Genomic DNA, 21,501 nt, shown 5'->3' with positions numbered 1-21,501 from the left:
GGTGCATTGTCAACCCGTCCTCTTAAAAATAACATCGCTTTTTGCTCGTATGCGCGCTATGGCCAAATTTGGATGTAATTTGAAATGAAATTGACTCACAAAAGTGACGTACTGTCCCACTTTCTGTTTGAGCCGTCTGGCTTACGCGGTAAGGTTAGAAGAAACTTTCAATTAATGTTTGAAACTTTATGAGAATTTCCTGTCCACCTAACATTGACAGTGAAATTTCATTGCATTGAAAAATAAACATTCTCCAACATAGATGATCTTGACTAGAATAAAGACTATGTACAATGTTCAAATATCAGAGAACACAATGATGTTCACAGCAGGAGGAAAACGTTCATGGCAAACAGCAGAGGTTTGTGAATCAACACATCATGCAAAGTGACCATTCTTTTCTAGAAAATAATCTTGGAAACTTATTTATATTTATTATCTAGTGGCAGAAGTCTAATAATAATAATAATAATACTGTTCGAAGTGATCATAGCCATGTGCATAGTGTATTTCTGGGTTCAGTATTTTGCTCTGTTAGGTGACAAACTAGTGGTAGCGTACATGTTCTAAGATTTTATCACCACACACACACACAAGGATTACTTAGTGGTTCGTAACAGTTTATAAAAATATAGATAAATGTAAATAATGTGTGTATAGCGTAATAAAATATTTTTTGCTGTTATTACAGATCAGATATTTTTATAAACAACTATCAAGCAAAATGTTTTATATCATCATCTCTTCTCTTACCTTTTTATTATCTGGAACAATGAGGTCAAGACATGATTGCAGTGCTGAGCCCATTTGCACTAGTTGACAGCGAATAGTCTCAGAGGGAAGTGACTGAAGCATGGGGCCTTCAGGCAGGTCCTCACGCTGAGATTCACTCAAATCAGCACCAAAGTGGATACACTCACTACGGTGATCAACTCGGATCTGTAAATAAGAGATTAGTTGGAAAGCTTTATAATTTCTGTCAATTATTCAATACTTGCCTATTTTATTACTGTACCTTTCTCACAAGTATGCATCTTCAATTTAAGTGCATCCCTCTGCTAGCAGACTTTTTTTTAAATACTGTACAATATTAAGTTTAAAAGAAAATTCAAAATTATCAAAATGACAATATTTCCAATGTTTAAATTTGATCTCAAAAGGGTCAAAATATTAACATTTATAAGATTTCTCTATTCACTATTTCCCATATCCAATCTATATTCCATGTAGTTGTCTTAAGAGTAAATAAAATAATTGTGTAAAAACAAGTGAATTATGTTATTGACTAGGTATGAGGGTAACACATCTAAGGTTTAAATGTATACAAAATAAACTTGGGGATTTATCAAATTCACTTTAGATTCCAAATGCAAGATATTTTAATGTTCCTGATAACTTCTCAATGTTTAAGGAAAATAGTAAAAAGTATCCAGTAGTTAAATTCAGATTAGGAAACATGTCATTTCAATAGCTAAGGCAGTAGGTATTGTTTATGGTAATGCTGCACATCTTACAAGAGAACCTGCATTTTGGGGGAGCGGGTTGGTGGTCTTTAGTCTTATTTACTTAGGCTGCAATTTGTCTACTGGCAAGAGCCACCCAACTCTAAAACAGTGAAAAAATGTATAAGCACTGCATTATGCAGACACTGCATGAAATAATCAAACCTGTACTATAAAAATATAAAAAAATTTAAAAATGTTATAAACTTTTTTTTACCCGTCACGTCACTGCACGTCACTTTTTTTACCCTGCAGTATGTTTCAATAGCACGATGTCAGTAAAGAATGTCAATCTCCAAGGCGGGCATATCTCGGCATACTTGTAGTGTGGTGCAATGATAAGGTGCCTAATTAACACGGAGGTATACCGAGTTCAGGGAGTGTAATATTGGCACTGAATGATGACCCAATAACAATAGAACTTTCTCTACACCACCGTATAAAAAGCATCAGGCTAATTAACAAAAGCATTCTCTAGATATTTAGGAAGATGGAAAAGAGGATTAAAACCACAAGGTATTCCTAATTCTTACCTGCATGTCATTATGACGAACCAAATCAACTAAAATGCGTTCCAAGTGAAAGCCAGCAACAAACACACTAAGCTCCAAGAGGCGCTTGAAAGTGATGGACTGGTAGAGTTGTGCCACCTGCTTCACAAGACGAGTAATAGTCATCTCCTGTAGCGCGCCTACATACTGAGTCAACCCTGTAATGTGTAACAAGTACCTATCTTAATAAGTAATAATGACACTGGAAACACTACTGAATATTATTAAGCAGAAATAATTAAGAGTAGGGGACAATCCCTACAGAGTAGTGCTGACTATTTTATTGGCTAAAATTATGTTCTTGGCCACTTTTTCCTATTATTTTCCAATAATTATGTTTTAACTAGCCTAACTGACAGAACAAGCATTTGTGCACATTCACACCAAAATAACTTAGAAGTTTAACTTTAAATTACCAAGTTGGAACCTTTGTAAACTACAGGAGCTTCAAATGTTGCGAAGTACCTGTACCTAAAACATCTTGGAATAATATGCACACCATGGTTGAACATTTTATGATATATATAGTACAAGGGTTAATAATGCCTTATTACAATGTTGGGGGGAAAAATGAAATAAATCTAGAGTTTAATGTAATTTTTTTTTTCCTGTTAGGCCGTCTATAGCTCATGCTGAGTACGTGGTCAACCAAGCCCTAGCAAGATGCACCACATCTCTGAGATTCAGGACCAGAATTTGGCTTTGGCAGATAGGTTGGCAGATAAACGCTCAGAGGTGAGAGGGGAAGGGAAACTTGGGGATCAAACCTAAACTGAGGGAAGATTTAAACACCAGAAAGTACAACAAAACAAGCAACTGCTTTAAGAAAATGAGGTACCCAAAGGTCAAGTCAGATTTTTGTTCCAACTCCTGATAGAAGGTCTCAGAGGCCTGGTGCATCTCTTGAGGTTTGGCTGGACCAGTGCTCAGCTTGGAGAGCTGTTGAGGGGGGACCAGTGCTCAGCTTGGAGAGCTGTTGAGGGGGGACCATTACCCCAAATATCTCAATACTTGCCTAGCTCAGGATGCTCTTGGATCCACTCAATGTTGCCTTGCATTCTTGTACATAAATGAAGAGGGTCAAATTCCACTTCCATCAGTCGATACAGGTTTTGGAGTTCTTGAGGAACTGCCGACACCACGTTAAAACGAATCAGGTCCCTTGTAAAAAATAAATATAATGGTTAAAATCTTTATGTCAAAGAGAAGAGCAAAATACAGAATTATAAGTTATTTTTGATTACTAAAATATATTGAAAAAATAATGATCATTAAAGTTATTTACACCTGCAAAGTTATCATGTGTTTCCCTACCCAAATGTGCAAACATGTGCCCAAAAGATGATGCAAGTGATGGTGGTGAGAGGAGAGAGGAGTGAGGGGGAGGGGAGGAGAGGAGTGAGGGGGAGGGGAGGAGAGGAGTGAGGGGGGAGGGGAGGAGAGGAGAGAGGGGAGGAGAGGAGAGAGGGGGAGGGGAGGAGAGGAGAGAGGGGGAGGGGAGGAGAGGAGAGAGGGGAGGAGAGAGGGAGAGGAAAGAGAGGAGAGAGGGGAGGAGAGAGGGGAGGAGAGAGGGGAGGAGAGAGGGAGAGGAAAGAGAGGAGAGAGGGAGAGGAAAGAGAGGAGAGAGGGGGAGGGGAGGAGAGAGGAGGAGGGGAGGAGAGAGGGGGAAGGGAGGAGAGAGGGGGAGGGGGGGGGGGAGGAGAGAGGAGTGAGGGGAGGAGAGAGAGTAGTGAGGGGGAGGGGAGGAGAGAGAGTAGTGCAGGGGAGGGGAGGAGAGAGAGAGTAGTGAGGGGGAGGGGAGGAGAGAGAGTAGTGCAGGGGAGGGGAGGAGAGAGAGAGTAGTGAGGGGGAGGGGAGGAGAGAGAGAGAGAGTAATGATTGGGAGGGGAGGAGAGAGAGAGGAGTGAGGGGGAGGGGAGGAGAAAGAGGAGTGAGGGGGAGGGGAGGAGAGAGAGAGGAGAGAGAGAGAGAGAGGGAGGAAGGAGAGAGAGAGAGGAAGGGGAGAGAGGAAGGAGAGAGAGAGAGGAAGGGGAGAGAGGAAGGAGAGAGAGAGAGGAAGGGGAGAGAGGAAGGAGAGAGAGAGAGGAAGGGGAGAGAGGAAGGGGGGAGAGAGAGAGAGAGAGAGAGAGAGAGAGAGAGAGAGAGAGAGAGAGAGAGAGAGAGAGAGAGAGAGAGAGAGAGAGAGAGAGAGAGAGAGAGAGAGAGAGAGAGAGAGAGAGAGAGAGAGAGAGAGAGAGAGAGAGAGAGAGAGAGAGAGAGAGAGAGAGAGAGAGAGAGAGAGAGAGAGAGAGAGAGAGAGAGAGAGAGAGAGAGAGAGAGAGAGAGAGAGAGAGAGAGAGAGAGAGAGAGAGAGAGAGAGAGAGAGAGAGAGAGAGAGAGAGAGAGAGAGAGAGAGAGAGAGAGAGAGAGAGAGAGAGAGAGAGAGAGAGAGAGAGAGAGAGAGAGAGAGAGAGAGAGAGAGAGAGAGAGAGAGAGAGAGAGAGAGAGAGAGAGAGAGAGAGAGAGAGAGAGAGAGAGAGAGAGAGAGAGAGAGAGAGAGAGAGAGAGAGAGAGAGAGAGAGAGAGAGAGAGAGAGAGAGAGAGAGAGAGAGAGAGAGAGAGAGAGAGAGAGAGAGAGAGAGAGAGAGAGAGAGAGAGAGAGAGAGAGAGAGAGAGAGAGAGAGAGAGAGAGAGAGAGAGAGAGAGAGAGAGAGAGAGAGAGAGAGAGAGAGAGAGAGAGAGAGAGAGAGAGAGAGAGAGAGAGAGAGAGAGAGAGAGAGAGAGAGAGAGAGAGAGAGAGAGAGAGAGAGAGAGAGAGAGAGAGAGAGAGAGAGAGAGAGAGAGAGAGAGAGAGAGAGAGAGAGAGAGAGAGGAGAGAGAGAGAGAGAGAGAGAGAGAGAGGAGAGAGAGAGAGAGAGAGAGAGAGAGAGAGAGAGAGAGAGAGAGAGAGAGAGAGAGAGAGAGAGAGAGAGAGAGAGAGAGAGAGAGAGAGAGAGAGAGAGAGAGAGAGAGAGAGAGAGAGAGAGAGAGAGAGAGAGAGAGAGAGAGAGAGAGAGAGAGAGAGAGAGAGAGAGAGAGAGAGAGAGAGAGAGAGAGAGAGAGAGAGAGAGAGAGAGAGAGAGAGAGAGAGAGAGAGAGAGAGAGAGAGAGAGAGAGAGAGAGAGAGAGAGAGAGAGAGAGAGAGAGAGAGAGAGAGAGAGAGAGAGAGAGAGAGAGAGAGAGAGAGAGAGAGAGAGAGAGAGAGAGAGAGAGAGAGAGAGAGAGAGAGAGAGAGAGAGAGAGAGAGAGAGAGAGAGAGAGAGAGAGAGAGAGAGAGAGAGAGAGAGAGAGAGAGAGAGAGAGAGAGAGAGAGAGAGAGAGAGAGAGAGAGAGAGAGAGAGAGAGAGAGAGAGAGAGAGAGAGAGAGGAGAGAGAGAGAGAGAGAGAGAGAGAGAGAGAGAGAGAGAGAGAGAGAGAGAGAGAGAGAGAGAGAGAGAGAGAGAGAGAGAGAGAGAGAGAGAGAGAGAGAGAGAGAGAGAGAGAGAGGAGAGAGAGAGAGAGAGAGGAGAGAGAGAGAGAGAGAGAGAGAGAGAGAGAGAGAGAGAGAGAGAGAGAGAGAGAGAGAGAGAGAGAGAGAGAGAGAGAGAGAGAGAGAGAGAGAGAGAGAGAGAGAGAGAGAGAGAGAGAGAGAGAGAGAGAGAGAGAGAGAGAGAGAGAGAGAGAGAGAGAGAGAGAGAGAGAGAGAGAGAGAGAGAGAGAGAGAGAGAGAGAGAGAGAGAGAGAGAGAGAGAGAGAGAGAGAGAGAGAGGAGTGAGGGTGCCACTAGTCACTTGCACCAAGTGGCACCTCATAACTGCTGTACTCTGGGTAAACACCAGGTCTAATAATGCCAGATCCACCTCTTCCCCTCATTGCTTGCATTATACGCAGTTTCACAAAAGTATCTACCCCATGTTCACCAATGTTACCCTCGCCATGTCCTGACCTCATGATATCTTGAGGTTATCTTGAGATGATTTCGGGGCTGTAGTGTCCCCGCGGCCCGGTCCTCGACCAGGCCTCCACCCCCAAGAAGCAGCCTGTGACAGCTGACTAACACCCAGGTACCTATTTTATTGCTAGGTAACAGGGGTATAGGGTGAAAGAAACTATGCCCATTGTTTCTCGCCGGCGCCCAGGATCGAACCCGGGACCACAGGATCATAAGTCCAGTGTGCTGTCCGCTCGGCCTACCGGCTCCCCGAGCAGAGGAGAGCCGCTGCTTCTGTTCTTAACACTTTCATCTCGTGGCGACGCAGTCTGCGTCAATAAATTGATGGATGTCTGCTGGTGACGCATGTTGTGTAAAAATTTAAAATATTTGTTAAAATTATAGTTCTTATCCCCTCATTATGGGACTAGTTTTAAAATGCGCAACTTTAGATTGCGAACAATTTGATACCAAAATGAACTACGTAGCTCGAAGATGGAGGTCAGAACACTGGAAAGAGTACCTATGTTAGAGTGGGTGCGCACTCCAAGGAAACACCAGGTCCACCCTTGGGTGGGTTGGGGCGTGCGCAAGTGTTAAGACGCATTGTAACTACAACGAAGTACTACTTCCCTTCAAGTTTCTATAGTAAGGATAATAGTGGTGGAATCTGTGTGAAGGTAATTAGTGAGACGTGGTGATAAGAGCCCAAAAACTCTGTAATCAATTTTCAATGTCTTAATTTTCCTGTGTTTTGTGAAAAAGGCAATTAAATTTAACAATTAAATCTAGAAATGGGTCCTAGCAAAAGCCATAAAAGAGGACAAGCATTGTAAGAATTTCTCACAATACAGACCAATCTAATAAGACAACTTAAAAAAAAAAAAAAATGCAAAATTCAACGATTAATATAGAAATCCTCGGAATAATCTTACCTGATAAGGGAGACACGTGTAGGTGGTTTAGGAAGAGAGAGAAGAGTTGCCAGCTTATCAATTTTCTCCAGAGCTGATTTTTCTGTCTCAATAAATCTATCAAACTCAGGGTGAGCAGAAGGTAAAGGTATTGCCAGTGTAGCGATCAGCACTATTGATGCACGCTTCCCTACCTCCTCGGCTGAAATAGAGACAAAAGAAACAAAGATAAAAAAAGATAAAACTATTCTTTGCTAATTGTCAAAACATGAGTGCATGCATAACCTGCCTATGATAAAGTTTAGTTAGGTGAAATGCAATGCTATCAATTGAGAACAGAATTAACACTAATATTTTTGTACCAAGACAATTTCAGGCTAAGCATCTGCCTTTGGATGAGGTGGTAGGCAAACTTGCCAGATGTGACAGGCATTTACTGAAGAAAAAGAAAATTGGTAAATACCTCAGTTTTTACACCCCAGTAAGATTTATCCACAAATCTTGCCTTTAAAACAGGACTATGGGCCCTGTAGTTGCAGCCATTGAGTACAAGAAAACACCTGCCTAATGCAAGTCTAAATTCTTCAAAAATAACTTATGTGAATGAATTTCATTAAAGGGGGGGGGGGCTGTGTTGATTTCTTCCTTGAATATATGGCCAGGTATTATATTACAATACTTGGATTCATTTTATATTATATAATGTTGGCTCATTAAAAACAATGATATTAAGGAATTTGAAGAAGTCTAATTGGCCCATACAAGGCAGCTCCTATTTACATCCACCCAAACTCATTCATATCCATGTCATAATTATAATTGAATCATCAATATTTTTCAAAACTGGTATACACCCTGGTTTTCCTTAAATCTTGACTTCAAATTTATATACACTGTCTTGTTCCATTTTCTGTCGATATATTTTATACCGTGTTAATATCCATTTTTGCACTTTTATCAATCAAGGTCCTGTGATTTTGCCGATGTTCCGTCACACAAAGGTTATGTTTCCAAGCATTGTATGTTTTTTATTGTATCTGCACTATTAACCATGGTATTTCATCATAAATCAAGTACAAGAATGAGTACAATACTCATTAACTCGAGTCTAAACATGGAGATTACGTGTAAACAAGGATGTTAAGTGGCTCGGCCGTCTTTTTCCTCTCTGCCAACAATATATTAACTGTACATATTGCATCACATGTATATTGTTTATACACAATTAACATACAGTATACTAATTGTTGTATAAAAAATAAATGAGTAAATACGAGGAGATATAACATACGAAGGAGTATGTGAGTGCCTGGCAGGCTCTCATAATACAAATGGCCACTAAATACACACATTCTCTACAATATTCTCTCTAAGCTCTCATCATTGGTAAAATAAAACAACTGAGTGAGTTCTTTTTAAAGTTTAAATTTGTGTGTTTTATAGACAGTAATTGAGGTACAAGGCCTGTGAAGTATTGTTAGTAGGGTGACTGCCTACTGCCTGAAATCAACAGCAAATGCTGGCTTGATCCTTATTTTCAACACAAACACAGATTGCTAAAGCAATGCCTATCGATCCTTCTGACTTTAGGAGTTTTAAGCAAGAGGTATCAAAGTTACCAGCTTCAGTTGGTTTTTGAATTGGATCAAAAGATTTATTTTTGTAAAGTATTCAACTCCAAAGAGTTGTGTTCCAGTAAGTTTGAAGTGTAACGAGTTACTTAACACTACGGCTCGGTAACGACGCAGCATTGCCTCGTTTCCGGCGGCAAATGGGTGGCGGCTTCGGAAGGGGTGTGCCACGGTTTTGGACATTATATGCATAAACACCTGTAGGTAATTTCATTGTGAATACTGTACATTGACACCAAAATGAAAGACCTAGGACCAGAATTGAGGTAACAAAGTTGAAAAGAATATACCCATTTTATTGCTCTTTATTAGCGCTCACTGCAGTAATGCATCGTCACGTTCTCTGTTTGCTGTGGGTGGGACGCCGGGCTTTTGGATTGTATAGTTGCATATACTCCTGTAGGGAATTTCATTGCGAACACAATGACAAAGAAATGAAAGATCTAGGATGAGAATTGAGATGTCCAAAGTGAAGTGTGGACACATTTTATTGCTCTTGAGCGTTCCCGGGTAACACGCTCTCACTTTCTCGCCTGGCTTTTGGGCTTTATATGCATTTAGTCCTGTAGAGAATTCTATTGCGAACACATTGATACCAAATTGAAAAACCTAGGACAAGAATTGAGATGACAAAGTTGAAGAGTATACACATTTCGGTATGACCGTGCTCTCTATTGTAATGAGAGGCGCTTGGTGTGGTGCAGCGCTCTCTTTCTGGTAACTTTCATCTTGTCGGCAGGTGGAGCGCACCACTGTTTTTTACATTATATGCATATACTCCTGTTGGGAATTCTATTGCGAACATATTGATGCCAAAATGAAAGACCTAGGACGAGAATTGAGGTGACCAAAGTGAAAGGAGTGTACACATTTTATCGGTCTTGCCCTCTCCCGGGTAACACGCTCTCACTCTCTGTTTGTTGTGGACGATACACTGGGCATTTGGACTTAATACGACTTTAGTCCTGTAGAGAATTCTATTGCAAACACAATGATACCAAATTGAAAAACCTACGACGAGAATTGAGGTAACAAAGTTGAAAAGATTACACACTTTTCAGAATTACCGTGCGCTCCCGCAGAATACCCAAACCCACCCGTAGTAGTGTGGTGCATGTGCACCCAAAGCATCAAAGTGTTAACAATTTACCCAACTATGAACTAAAAAAAAATATATCTAGCAAAATATCCTGGGGCCCCTCAGAAGAGATAAAAGGCAAATGGCAATCATATCACATCTATACCTGCTGCACTTAACAAAATACTGGACAGTTCACTTAATAGCTTGAAAATACTGAGCTTATAAACACTTATCATTCAATTTCTTCTTCTAACTTCCTCATTTGCTCTCACCTGTGATATTCTTTTTTTGGTCCCTCAAGAGCTGGAAAAGCTTGAAGAGGGCAGCAGCATGGAAGAGCATGTTACCAGCTTTCCAAAATACAAGGGACAGCTTTTGGTAATAAGAAGCCATCACATGTGGTTTGGGCATCTTCTTTGATTTGTTCATAAGGTCAGAAATATCCTCAATAGCTTTGTAGGCTTCCTGCCACAATTCCATTTTGATGGCGTAAGTCAGCTGCTCCAAGCGTGTCTCAAGATTCATCTTTAAAGCAACAGAGTATAGTTTAATACAGCATATTCAAACAAGTAGTTTAAATGACAACAATTTTAGCCATTTACATGCAAACAAAGTCAGCCAGGGATGAATAGTGGGTCATGGGCATGAAAAGAATCAACTCATATCACAGATCCAATTCACTTAACCCACATTACAAACTGTATACTGGTGCTGTACATGCACTTATATTTAAAATTTAAGCTTGGTACTAACTGGGTTATCCTCCTGGGAAGTCAAGGTTCAATTATCTAGTGTGATTATGAGAAGATGGATTTTTCTCAGCCAAACGTGCACACCCAAGATGAGTGATTGTTCACTACAGTGCATGGAATTATGAATAGCATTATTTCTGGTTGAATTACATTGTGTGGGGGGGTATCCCTGGATAGCTGTTTTCATTTGTTATCTAGATACAGTATGATGGCCAACATACAATGTCAGGTTATGCTACAAGATCAAGGGAAACCTTACTGTACTTGTATATGTATAACAGTTGGAGCTGCCATTTCTAGGTAGAAGGAAGTGGCACAAACTCAAATGATCAGCAGCAGAAGGTACTAGGGCAAAGAGAACATCGACTCGACACCCAGTGATGTCATGTTATCTCTGGGAAGAGCCAATCAGATAGGAAGCCAATGTAGAAGTTACTTTTTGATTGGTGGATTCATACAGAAGCTTGGTGAAACCAGCAAGCATCCACTTGGGCCATGAGCAACAAAATTCATTCTCAGGGCCGCCATTGACACACAAATGTGTTTTTCCAATTTTGGCCAAAACAGAAACCCTATAGTTGTGCAGTGCTGACCGCATCAAGTTAAGGTAGCTCCAATTTATTACTACGGTATTGCCACAAACCCAGAATCGTTTGTGGGTTAAGATAAGCAATTTGTAGCCAAGGGTAGCCAGTCTATCCCAGACATGTGACCCAATTGTAAAATGAAAACACCTGACTGTGCACATCTATGGAAAGTGCAGCAACATTATTTTCAGTAATTTCCTTCAGTTTGTGGTATGGATACTGCAGGCAGATGAGATACAATTATCTATTTATTTAAGCCATCTGCAGTCACAACGAGGATTATGTGAATGAAGTATTGCGAGCACTTGGTGTGACCTGATTTAAGTAAAAACTATTTGAGTGTAAATTGTCTTGCATTCATGACAACCCATGGGATAGCTCAGTTTGATTCACCTATACACACACACACACCTGAAATAGGTGGTGGTGGAATCTGAGCAACTGGAGATATTCCATTTTAAAGCCTTATGTGCCCTGCATTGAGTGATGACTTCCACAAGTGCAGTTAAGTAGAGCAGATGTATAGATTATCAGACCATATGTAGCTACACCATGTGTAGGATATTTTTATGTTTGTGCATGTAAATTCATGTCTCAAGTATCCCCATTGGAACTCCTGTAATCCTCTTAATTGCAGCAGTAATTAGGAAACCATAGTGTGAAGTGCATCCTAGGTAAACATTAAGGTAGGATCCCTCATGTGGGTCGAGTATCTTTTGCCGGGCGAGATACATATCACCGTTTAGTTTTGTGCACGATACTTCATAAAGTAAAGAGAAATCACCAAACCATGTGTGTAGGATTAAGCAGTAATAAATAGTAAATTTACACATAGTCATATCGGTGAACCTTCCCCCCCCCTTAACTGTCGTCCCCATCTGGGAACCTTGTTTATGCTAGCAATACACCAAAAAGAAAACCATGTAAACCCAGCCTCTAGCTCTCTGCCTAAATACAGGTCGAGTAGACAACCAACACTCCAGCAGAGTTCACTTGGACACCTCTGTTGAGTGGTTTACCTTCCAAGAAAACAACACCTCGCAATGGGGTGACATGCTTTACCCCTAGCATAACCTCTGAGCTGTTGGCCATATTGCAACTGCTGACATTGCAAGCAGAGGTGGTTCACAAAAAAAGTAATTTCAGATAGCGTCTGTAGAATAAAACTGCATTAACAACTTGCAACCAATAGTTAAAATACAGTTAAAGCCCCTTGTGTCCCCTAATGGCTGAACTGCATAATCTAAGAGGCAATAACAAGGCCAAGATTAAGCTCATGAATAACATTTGATGTCTGATTGTTAATGCTTTTAGATATGAATCCCTGTATTATATTTACACTACTGTATTCTATACATTGATGTTTTAACTTAAGATCCCTATTAGTCATTACTTCTAGATCTTTTCTACATTCCAATTTGGAAATTTCAACATTGTCCAACTGATATTTGGTATCTGGGCTCAGAATCCTACGCTTGTCAGCATTATTCTCTACGATAATGCCTTTCTACCCCCAAAACCTGGAAAATGAGGGAATGACAATGTATGTGAGTGATTTTCATTCCTGTACAGTAATTCTTCCATTTTTTCTTTATTCAGTGACCACTATAACCCTTGTGCTCCAATTATGAAGATGAAAATTAACTGCCAACAAATATTAACAAGAAATCATATCTAAATGTTGCCTTATCTTATACACTATGAATTTTCATACCATGACAGTGCACCAAACTTATGTTCAATATTTAACATAAATACCTATAAAATCATTACCTGCTGGGTTTCTGGATTATTAAGGTTGACTGCAGTTGCTGACCCCTGCTGCTTCTGGATGTGGGACAAGTGTGTACGCAAATTATCACAAAGCTTGCGGAACTCTGTTTTACGACTGTACTTCTCACAGAATTTGAAGGCCTGTTAAGAAAACAAAAATAATAAGAAACTACATTATCCTCAGATGACAGTTGTAAATAATTACAGTACAACAATGATTCTAGGCAACTTACCTGTACAGTATTCTTTAACAGCTGAAATGGATTTATCCCAATTCCTGTGTTAACTGAAAAAAAGAGTATTCTATCTACACTGGGACTTTGCTCAAATGGATGACAGTGATTCTGGAAAGAATTGGCCAACTGACCCACTTAGTGAAATGGAATATCATGTCTGTTCCACCAAGCTGTATTTGTTGACTGGCCCGATTCTGCCAAAAAATTAAATCCCTATTTCATATTAACATACTAATACATTTGTAATAAACTTTACACAAGTCTCAATTCCTCTACCTGCTTAGCAATGTCATGGTAAAGTCGCTCGACCCGGGAATTTGTACGGAGCAGCTCCAAACACTGCCGGTAGCTCTCCCAAAGAAACTTGACCCATGGTGTTAAGATTGTCCTATCACTACGGTCCTGTAACGGGGCAAGGAGAAAATCTTAAATTTTATCAAATATTTGTTTTTGAATATCAAAGTACATTTTATATTTTCATCAAACAAGTCCACGGAAAACACATGCACGCTTGTATCGCTTCATACTTTGTCCACATATACAAATTGTAAACAAAACTTGTCCTATGTGAATGTGCACATGCATAGATAACAAGTGGGAAAGGACACATACATGTATTAAACTACAAGCAATGTAACTTGTGAGATGATGCAATCCAAACTGCAAGGCTTGAGGGAGGAGAAAGAAAACAAAAGAGGATGATGCCTTCAAAACAAACCTGAGCATCCTCTCCTGATACAGCAGACAACAAAATTTCTTCTGGTGTTGCCAGGTTGTCCAAATCATCAACATCTACAACAGCTTGGTGACTCTCCTTACGAGCTGCTTCTGTTCGCTCATCAGCCAGTGTTAAGTAGTGACGGACTACAGTCTCCAAGGAAGACACATTTACCTAAAAGAAAATTAGTTTACAACTGTGTATCCCATCAATTACTTTCAACAGAAAAACTCCAAACTGCTGTAAACATGTTTTAATCACAGCTGATCATAAGAAATTCCCAGTTCCCATCCTAGGCAAATCTCAATACAAATACTGTTAATAATGGTACAGTAATGTACTGTATAGTAAATTCTAAATGTAAAATACATTGTAAACTGATTGAGGAGGATACAGTTGCCATTACCGGACACAGGCAAGTTATTGCACTTTTAAAATCTGCTACAAGACCTAACTACTACTGTATTCCTATGAAACAAATCTAGATATTTCAATATGATACACATAAGCGGGACAATATGATACACACGCGAGACTTGTGGTGTAACACTGTAAAAGGTGTTTGGTTTAGTTGTATTTAAAATACATAGAGATTCAGGAGTCACAGACAGGGATTTGAGAAGGCGCCAGTTTGTCAACCGGAAACTCACACCTCTAAGCGTTAATGACCCCAAGTGACCTGAGGTCAGATCATGCGAATTTCACCTTGCTTCTGCTAATCTTATAATTGGAGCCTGGTAGCCTTCAAACATGCCGACGTTTAAGGAGTGGCTTGGTAGAGAGCCGGAGGCTATCTACTTGTGGGCAGAGTTAGTTACTAGGTTCCCCAATATATACTCGGAGAGCGATCGATTCGAGAGCATTAACGAGACAGAGAAGAACAGCAGCCAGCAGAGGAGAGAAGATGGCCTAGCAGGGAGGCTGTCGGCCGGCAGGGCGGGACAGTCTCTATCAACTACAGACCTCCCCCTCCTCTCAATCCAGCTATAGGCAGACACTTGGTAAGTTGAACATTAAGGTGACTTGGTCGTGTTTACATATGTTGTGTGATGATCAGGGGCAATCAAGTTGTAGGGTTCTCAAATTCTTGGGCGATGACTCACTTTGCATATTAAACTGGAACATTTTAATTGAATTGCTAAATTATGATACTTCATGTGAAATATAATTATGAATTTATTATTTAAATTGGGTTTAACTTTGTTCCCTAGAGTTTGTGAGTTGAGGTGAGAAAGCCTCTGTGGTTACTGGTTCATGATATTAATGAGTACATGTTTGGAGTTGATACATGGTAATAACATCTTTTGAGAATATTTTGATACAGACAAGTTCCATTCCTTGTCTTGTATGTAATGGTCTAGAATGGATGGTGGCAGCATTTCCTATTTCTACTTCCACTATCTACTCTTCTACTTCCACTATCTACTCTTCTACTTCTACCTATCTACAACTCTCCCTCCACCCCTCTCTAAACTCTCACTTTCAACTAATGACCCTCCTCGCTCCTCCCATCTCTCTACCTCTCACCCCAAACCCTCACTAATTACTTCACTATTCATTTCTTTCGTTTCTTTCCTTTCGTTTTCTCTTATACATTTGTGGCAGTGAAATGTATTCTAGAGTTCTCTCTAGAGTTTCGGGTAACTGATCAAGTTACGGCGCCTTGTAGTCTTAGCACCTAGGTAGTCAAATACCTAGGTTACAAGGTGTTGAACATGAGAGGCTGCCGTAGGAACTCTGGGAGTGCTCTAGAATAGTTAGCTAACTGGGGACGGGATAACGGACTAGAGAGAGCTGTTTCCCCCGGCTTCGTTAGTTAACTGGGGGGTGGAATAATGGACAAGATAGAGCTATTTCCCCCACCCCCCGTTACAGTGGTCCTGGGTTCGATCCCAGGTGCCGGCAAGAAACAATGGGCAGAGTTTCTTTCACCCTATGCCCCTGTTACCGAGCAGTAAAATAGGTACCTGGGTGTTAGTCAGCTGTCACGGGCTGCTTCCTGGGGGTGGAGGCCTGGTCGAGGACCGGGCCGCGGGGACACTAAAGCCCCGAAATCATCTCAAGATAACCTCAAGATAAGCATTCCCAATATTGGTACATTCCTCAGTTTTGTTAGCACCTATACATTTTTGTTCATACTGTACTAATGAGTTTTAAATTCCCAATCAACATGAGGTATTCCAGACAATGGATGGAAACTTGATAAGAAAAAGTATAACTAACAATGGGTAAAAGTCACGGCAACCCTTTCTTTAACATGTAATTCAAGTTAAATATTAAATACTCACGCTTTGAAAAATATTTCGATACTGGTAAAGGCCTTCTTTGGCCAGATGAGACTTCTTGAGGTCAACACACAACTCCAGGTACTTGAACATGATTGGCTCAAGGAGTTTTTCGGAGAATGTGTTACGCATCTTGCCTCTCTTGATGACCTCATAGAGGACCTCCAAGGCCCTGTTAGGCTTCCCAACATCAATGAATTCTGAAAAAAATTAAGGTAATTAGTCTATGCAATTATAGTTGCATGCAACAATGTCATCCTTCATTGTGCTGCTCCATCAGATGTAACCCTTTATTGCTGCTATACTATAGTTTACACCCAGGGTTGTCTGGGTGTAAACCCTCTGGGTTCCCTCTGCTTGTTTATCGGATATTGTACATAAATGACAACTATGCTATTTACTTGAACATTAAATTTAATTTAATTATCATGATATAGCACAAAGCTGGAGAAGTTATAACACTTGGATGGTACAATGTAGACAAGGAACTATAAGTGAACAATTGTAGGATATTTGCAACACGCCAGCAGGTCACAATATGGTTTACCTAAGTTTGTCCATCTCTCAAAAATATAGAATAAGCTATTATTTACATGGAGTCAAGTATTTAGTAAACTGAAGTAACATTAGTTTCAAGACACACCATAATAAAATTGGATTTTGTACATGATTATCTATGAAATCTTTTAGTGCCCATTTTTTTTTTAAGTGTTACATAACCAGCTTTAAGTGATGTAACTAGGTGCTAATAAATGTCAACTGACCTGTCTTTACACACCAGTGAGGCAACTAGGGTACAGGAGGCCAATGGACGATGTGACGTGAATAACATTAGAACATTCCCCATTTGAAAGCCGAAATTTGAACCAATGAGACTGACATGAATTGTGCAGACAAGTCGCTACATTCCATTATCCTATGAGATGGTGTTGAGAGATAATGCTATGACCAACTACTTTGGGTATCGGCTCTCCCCTCTCTTCTGTGCCTTACCAAGTGGCATTGCCGGCTGCGAAAGGTGTGGGGGGGGGGGTAAACAAGGTGTGGTAGGGTGAATATTTATACAATACAGTATTTAATTGTATAAATATTACTTAAAAGTCCAGTATAATGTTCTTTAGTTACTGTTATATCTACCCAACATAATATTAATAATTATAACTACATGTTTAGTGTTACGTAAAAGTATAGAATGTACAGGCATACCTCAGAATAAGAGTTTAATCCGTTCCTGGAGACGCCTCGCCTTCCGAAAACTCGCATTCCGAAGTTAATTTCCCCATAAGAAATAAAGGGAAATGAATTAATCCGTTCCTGAATACCCCAAAAACCCCACATCAAACTAAATTTTTATACCTAATTCATCTAAATAAACCTACAAAACTGTGTTCCAGTTATTACTTACCTTGCTGTCGAGTGCTGTAGGCGTATGGAAGATGGTGAGGAGGGGGGAGGAGGAGAGGAGTTACTGTTTGGAAGGGGAGTCCCCTTCCATAATCACATCACATAACCCCATGCCTTGTAACACTATGGATACCACTTCTCTTTCTAAATTTTTCAAACCAGCCCCTGCTTGCCTTAAACTCTTTCTTATCTGCATCACTCGTTGCAGGGGTATTCTTTAGAAGGTCTTCGTGCAACACCCTGGCTTTCTCACAAATAATGGCCTCCGAAACACTATCACCCCTCAACTCCTTGTCGTGTATCCAAATTAATAACTTTTCCACTTCTTCAAGTATTTGTGGTCTTTGTGCCGTTAATGTTCTTACTCCTTTTGCCACTTTAGCACCCATAATCTTATTTTTCTTCTTAAGTATAGTGCATATTGTTGATGTGGCTTTGTTGTACTGCCTACAAAGTTCAACAACACGTGTACCGTTCTCATGCTTCCGAATGATCTCTTGTTTCTCCTCTATTGTCATCCTCACATGAGCTTTCTGGCCTTTATCCTTACCACTGACTTTCTTGGGACCCATGGTGAGATATATAATAACAAATTGTATAGACAAATCACCAAAAATCCAACAAAACACTGAAAATCCGCGAGAAGAATTGATGTGGGAGTAGTCACTGAGCGCGAGACAATAATAAACTGAGGGGCGGAGGGGCGACGAACGCGCTAGGTCGGCTGTACGCGTATCAACAAACTCGCGTCCAAACTCGCCTCCCGAAGTAACCATCGCCTTCCGAGACAAATTTTTGGAGTAAATACACCTCGCCTTCCGAAAACCTCGCATACAGGGACAATCGCATTCCGAGGTACCACTGTATAATAATGTATTGTATTTACTTGCCTACAACAATGCTAACTATCTCATCGAAGTTGATCATGTGTTTACACCAGTGTGTGCTGTGGCACTAGGGAGTTCACTCGTTATGTTCAAAGCTTATGGCAGCTCCAGGATAACATGGCCAGAACAACATTATAAGATATGAACAGGGTTCACCCACCCAATTAGGTGGGTGAGTACAAGGTAGGAACTAGTCCGAGACACTCGGCTAAGCTTACTACTTTAAACTCTGAATAGTTCTCACATCTTAGACTTTGGCTATTTTCCATTTTACATATTTAGACAAAACATCAGACAATAATGTCTTGCTTTATTTCCTAGGAAGGTGGTGGTACCTGTAAGTACGTTACTCTGAATATTGTTGAATGTACTCACCAAGTTGTGTTTGAGGGGGTTGAGCTCTGGCTCTTTGGTTCCACCTCTCAACTGTCAATCAACTATCATACAGATTCCTGAGCCTACTGGGCTCTATCATATCTATATTTTAAACTGTGTATGGAGCCTGCCTCCACCACAACACTACTTTAATGCATTCCATTTGTTAATTACTGTTGTGTTGTTACTTGCATTCATGAATCATTTTGTGGGTAATCAGTTATTGCTAGTGTTCATCACTCTTGCAGGTAACATTTTTCATTTTACCTAAAGCTTCACCTAGCACAAATAATCTCAATGCTATGATATATTTAAATTTCCTTAAATACATATAAAAATATATACTTTTTCCATATTTTTAAGATTCTCTCCCTCTTAGTTCCTCACCACTTTAACTGTTATATTTAGGCAGTGTTGTGAGAGCCGCCAGGTCAGACAGTACTACTTGTAACACTGTACTGTCAAGGTACTGCTCACCACACCACACACTACAAAGTGAAGGGACGACGACGTTTCGGTCCGTCCTGGGCCATTCTCAAGTCGATGAACTTGAGAATGGGTAGTGTGCGTGGATGTCCTACCACAGGTGCCCAATGGTCTATAGTAAAACTGTGTAGGGGCATATCAATGGTAAGCAATTATCAAAAGAAGGCACCAAGCCAGAAAGGCTATGTAATGGTAAGCCAAAGTACGTTCCTCTGACAGTACCTATACTAGCTATGACTGGGGGGGGGGGGGGGGTAATGGCATTACTGGACACCACTGTGTAATGAAAGGTTAATAGTGTAATATAAGACATATTTGATAAAGCTACATCTTTCCTGCCCAGCCCAACCTGACGTAACCCCAACATACAGATACACAAAATAGGACACAAGCCTTGTACGAAACGTCCATGTGTGTGTTGCTCGTGACCCCGGCAGGCGTGACGAAGCCCTTTACTGTGTTAAGACCTCACTGGCCACCCACACCACACCCACATCACCCACACCCTCCTAGGCTCAGCAGCGAGCCCAGCGCCGCCCATCACAGCTCCAGTCACTGCCATCAGCGAGCACATTTTCCTCCCTCCCCCAGCTGGACGGAATATAAACATGGCCCCTACACACCACCATATTACATCGCATTACTTACCGCTGGCCCGTTTGAGGGCATTCTCCGGCCTCTGATATGATCTCGACATCTTGAAGGATCTATTGCATGGAACGCACACAGGTACAGTAGACAGAAAGTGTGTAAAATACGACAAGTGGCCTGTGGGAAAAAGGCCGCGCGGTCCACCGCTACCTCCACCACTCCAAGGGAAATGACGGGATGGAGCAGAGCATCTTTTCAAACCGCTACATTACTAAAATATCATTTTTCCATAACATTTATACATATGTTATATATAATAGCTATTAATATAGTTAATAAAATGTTAACCAAGCATCTTAGCTCATGTAAAATACAAAATATAATTAGAAAAAAATTAAATTTGATAATATTATTGAATATAACCCTAATTTTCTGTTTTATGAAAGATAAATTATGTCAAATATCTTGTAAGTTGTTTAATTAAACAATATATTCAAATTTTGGATCACTTTAAGAAAACAAGACAAGTCTCAAGAAGCAACGCTGAAATAGGTACAACATCTTTTTACTAGAATTTAGCGGGAGCATTAAGTCTGTTACATAAGGAAACCACACTAACGTCATATATTAGTGAGATCTTAAATTATAATTTAAAAACAAATCTAAGAATTTAGAGGCGTCTATATCGCAGATATTCCTGAAATTCAATAGTGTTTTGGCATTTACGGCTTCGACAGGTAGGCGGTTCCATGGGTTTATAACCCTGTGGCTGAAAAAGCATATATTTTCTTACCTATATTGTGGCTTGTTGAGCTTGAAACCGTTGTTCCTTGTTAGTGTTATATCTGACCTTTTGAAGAAGTTGTATGGATCAATATCCTCCAAATTGTTCAATATTTTCAAAATTTCGATATTAGCCCATAGCGCTCAACTTTGGTATGAGAGTCGATTTAGTTCTGGAATTATTTTTGTTACCCGGTGATAAACGTTCTCCAAGGCAGCTATGTCTGCCTGAAGTTGAGGTCTCCATTCTTGGATACAATAAGCCAAATGGAGGCGCACCGGGCACCAGAGATTTATACAACTGAATAACTATCTTCTTTTCCTTAAAATCAAAGGTTCGCTAGACTCTTTCTAGTGTTTGGGTAGTTTTCTTTATTACTGTTCCCACTTGTGCAACTTTCAGTGAATGGTAGATTCTGACTCAAGGTCCTTCTCTTCAGCAATCTGCAAGGTAATGTTAATGCCCGAAACGCTTTGCGTAATAGTGGCTTTAGGCATTGTATGTACTAGCTCTATCTATAAAGCCAACAAACTTTGTAAAATCTCTTTATGTATGTTCCTTTACCTAAATAAAAATTATTATTATTATATAATTATTATTATTATTAATTTGGTAGTTGTAACGTGGATTGTTACGGCCCACATGCAAGGTCCAGCACTTTTCGATATTAATATATATTTGCCAGTCTTAATCTGACCATTTGTGGATCTCATGTAGATCTCTTTGTAAGGATTCAATATAATTTTCACTTCCCAATTTACCATAAGTCATCTGCATCATCTTTACCGTCATCTGCAAATTTGACATTTGTAAAATTTTCGTCTAAGTCATTGACAAAAAGGGTAGGCCCCAAAACGGACCTCGGTGGTACCCCGCTCACCATATTTCCTCAATCAGATTAATTTCCTTTAGCACGACCTTTTGTTTTAGCCATTCTAGTATTCTTCCATTTATTCCATGTGCCTGTAATTTCCTTGGTATCTTTCATGTGGTACCTTATCAAAAGCTGTAGCAAA

The 21,501-nt window shown here is 40.7% G+C and overlaps 1 protein-coding gene across 1 annotated transcript in view; it reads right to left on the bottom strand.

Moving 5' to 3' along the window:
• eIF3a (eukaryotic translation initiation factor 3 subunit a) overlaps window positions 1-19,934 on the bottom strand; it is a 44,907-nt gene extending 24,973 nt beyond the window's left edge. The window contains exons 1-10 of the mRNA XM_045750694.2: window positions 19,759-19,934; window positions 15,962-16,158; window positions 13,674-13,847; window positions 13,232-13,357; window positions 12,720-12,860; window positions 9,880-10,132; window positions 6,917-7,097; window positions 3,069-3,214; window positions 2,036-2,211; window positions 754-939 (exon numbers count right to left, since the gene is read on the bottom strand). Of these exons, the coding sequence (XP_045606650.1) occupies window positions 754-939; window positions 2,036-2,211; window positions 3,069-3,214; window positions 6,917-7,097; window positions 9,880-10,132; window positions 12,720-12,860; window positions 13,232-13,357; window positions 13,674-13,847; window positions 15,962-16,158; window positions 19,759-19,807 (1,629 nt within the window). The 5' untranslated portion in view covers window positions 19,808-19,934. The remainder of the gene's footprint in view (window positions 1-753; window positions 940-2,035; window positions 2,212-3,068; window positions 3,215-6,916; window positions 7,098-9,879; window positions 10,133-12,719; window positions 12,861-13,231; window positions 13,358-13,673; window positions 13,848-15,961; window positions 16,159-19,758) is intronic.
• Window positions 19,935-21,501: the final 1,567 nt, after the last annotated feature.

Source organism: Procambarus clarkii, chromosome 52 (genome assembly GCF_040958095.1).
Source record: "Procambarus clarkii isolate CNS0578487 chromosome 52, FALCON_Pclarkii_2.0, whole genome shotgun sequence".
In the NCBI taxonomy this organism is placed as follows: Eukaryota; Metazoa; Arthropoda; class Malacostraca; order Decapoda; family Cambaridae; genus Procambarus; species Procambarus clarkii.
This window is presented reverse-complemented; position numbering and strand designations above follow the sequence as displayed.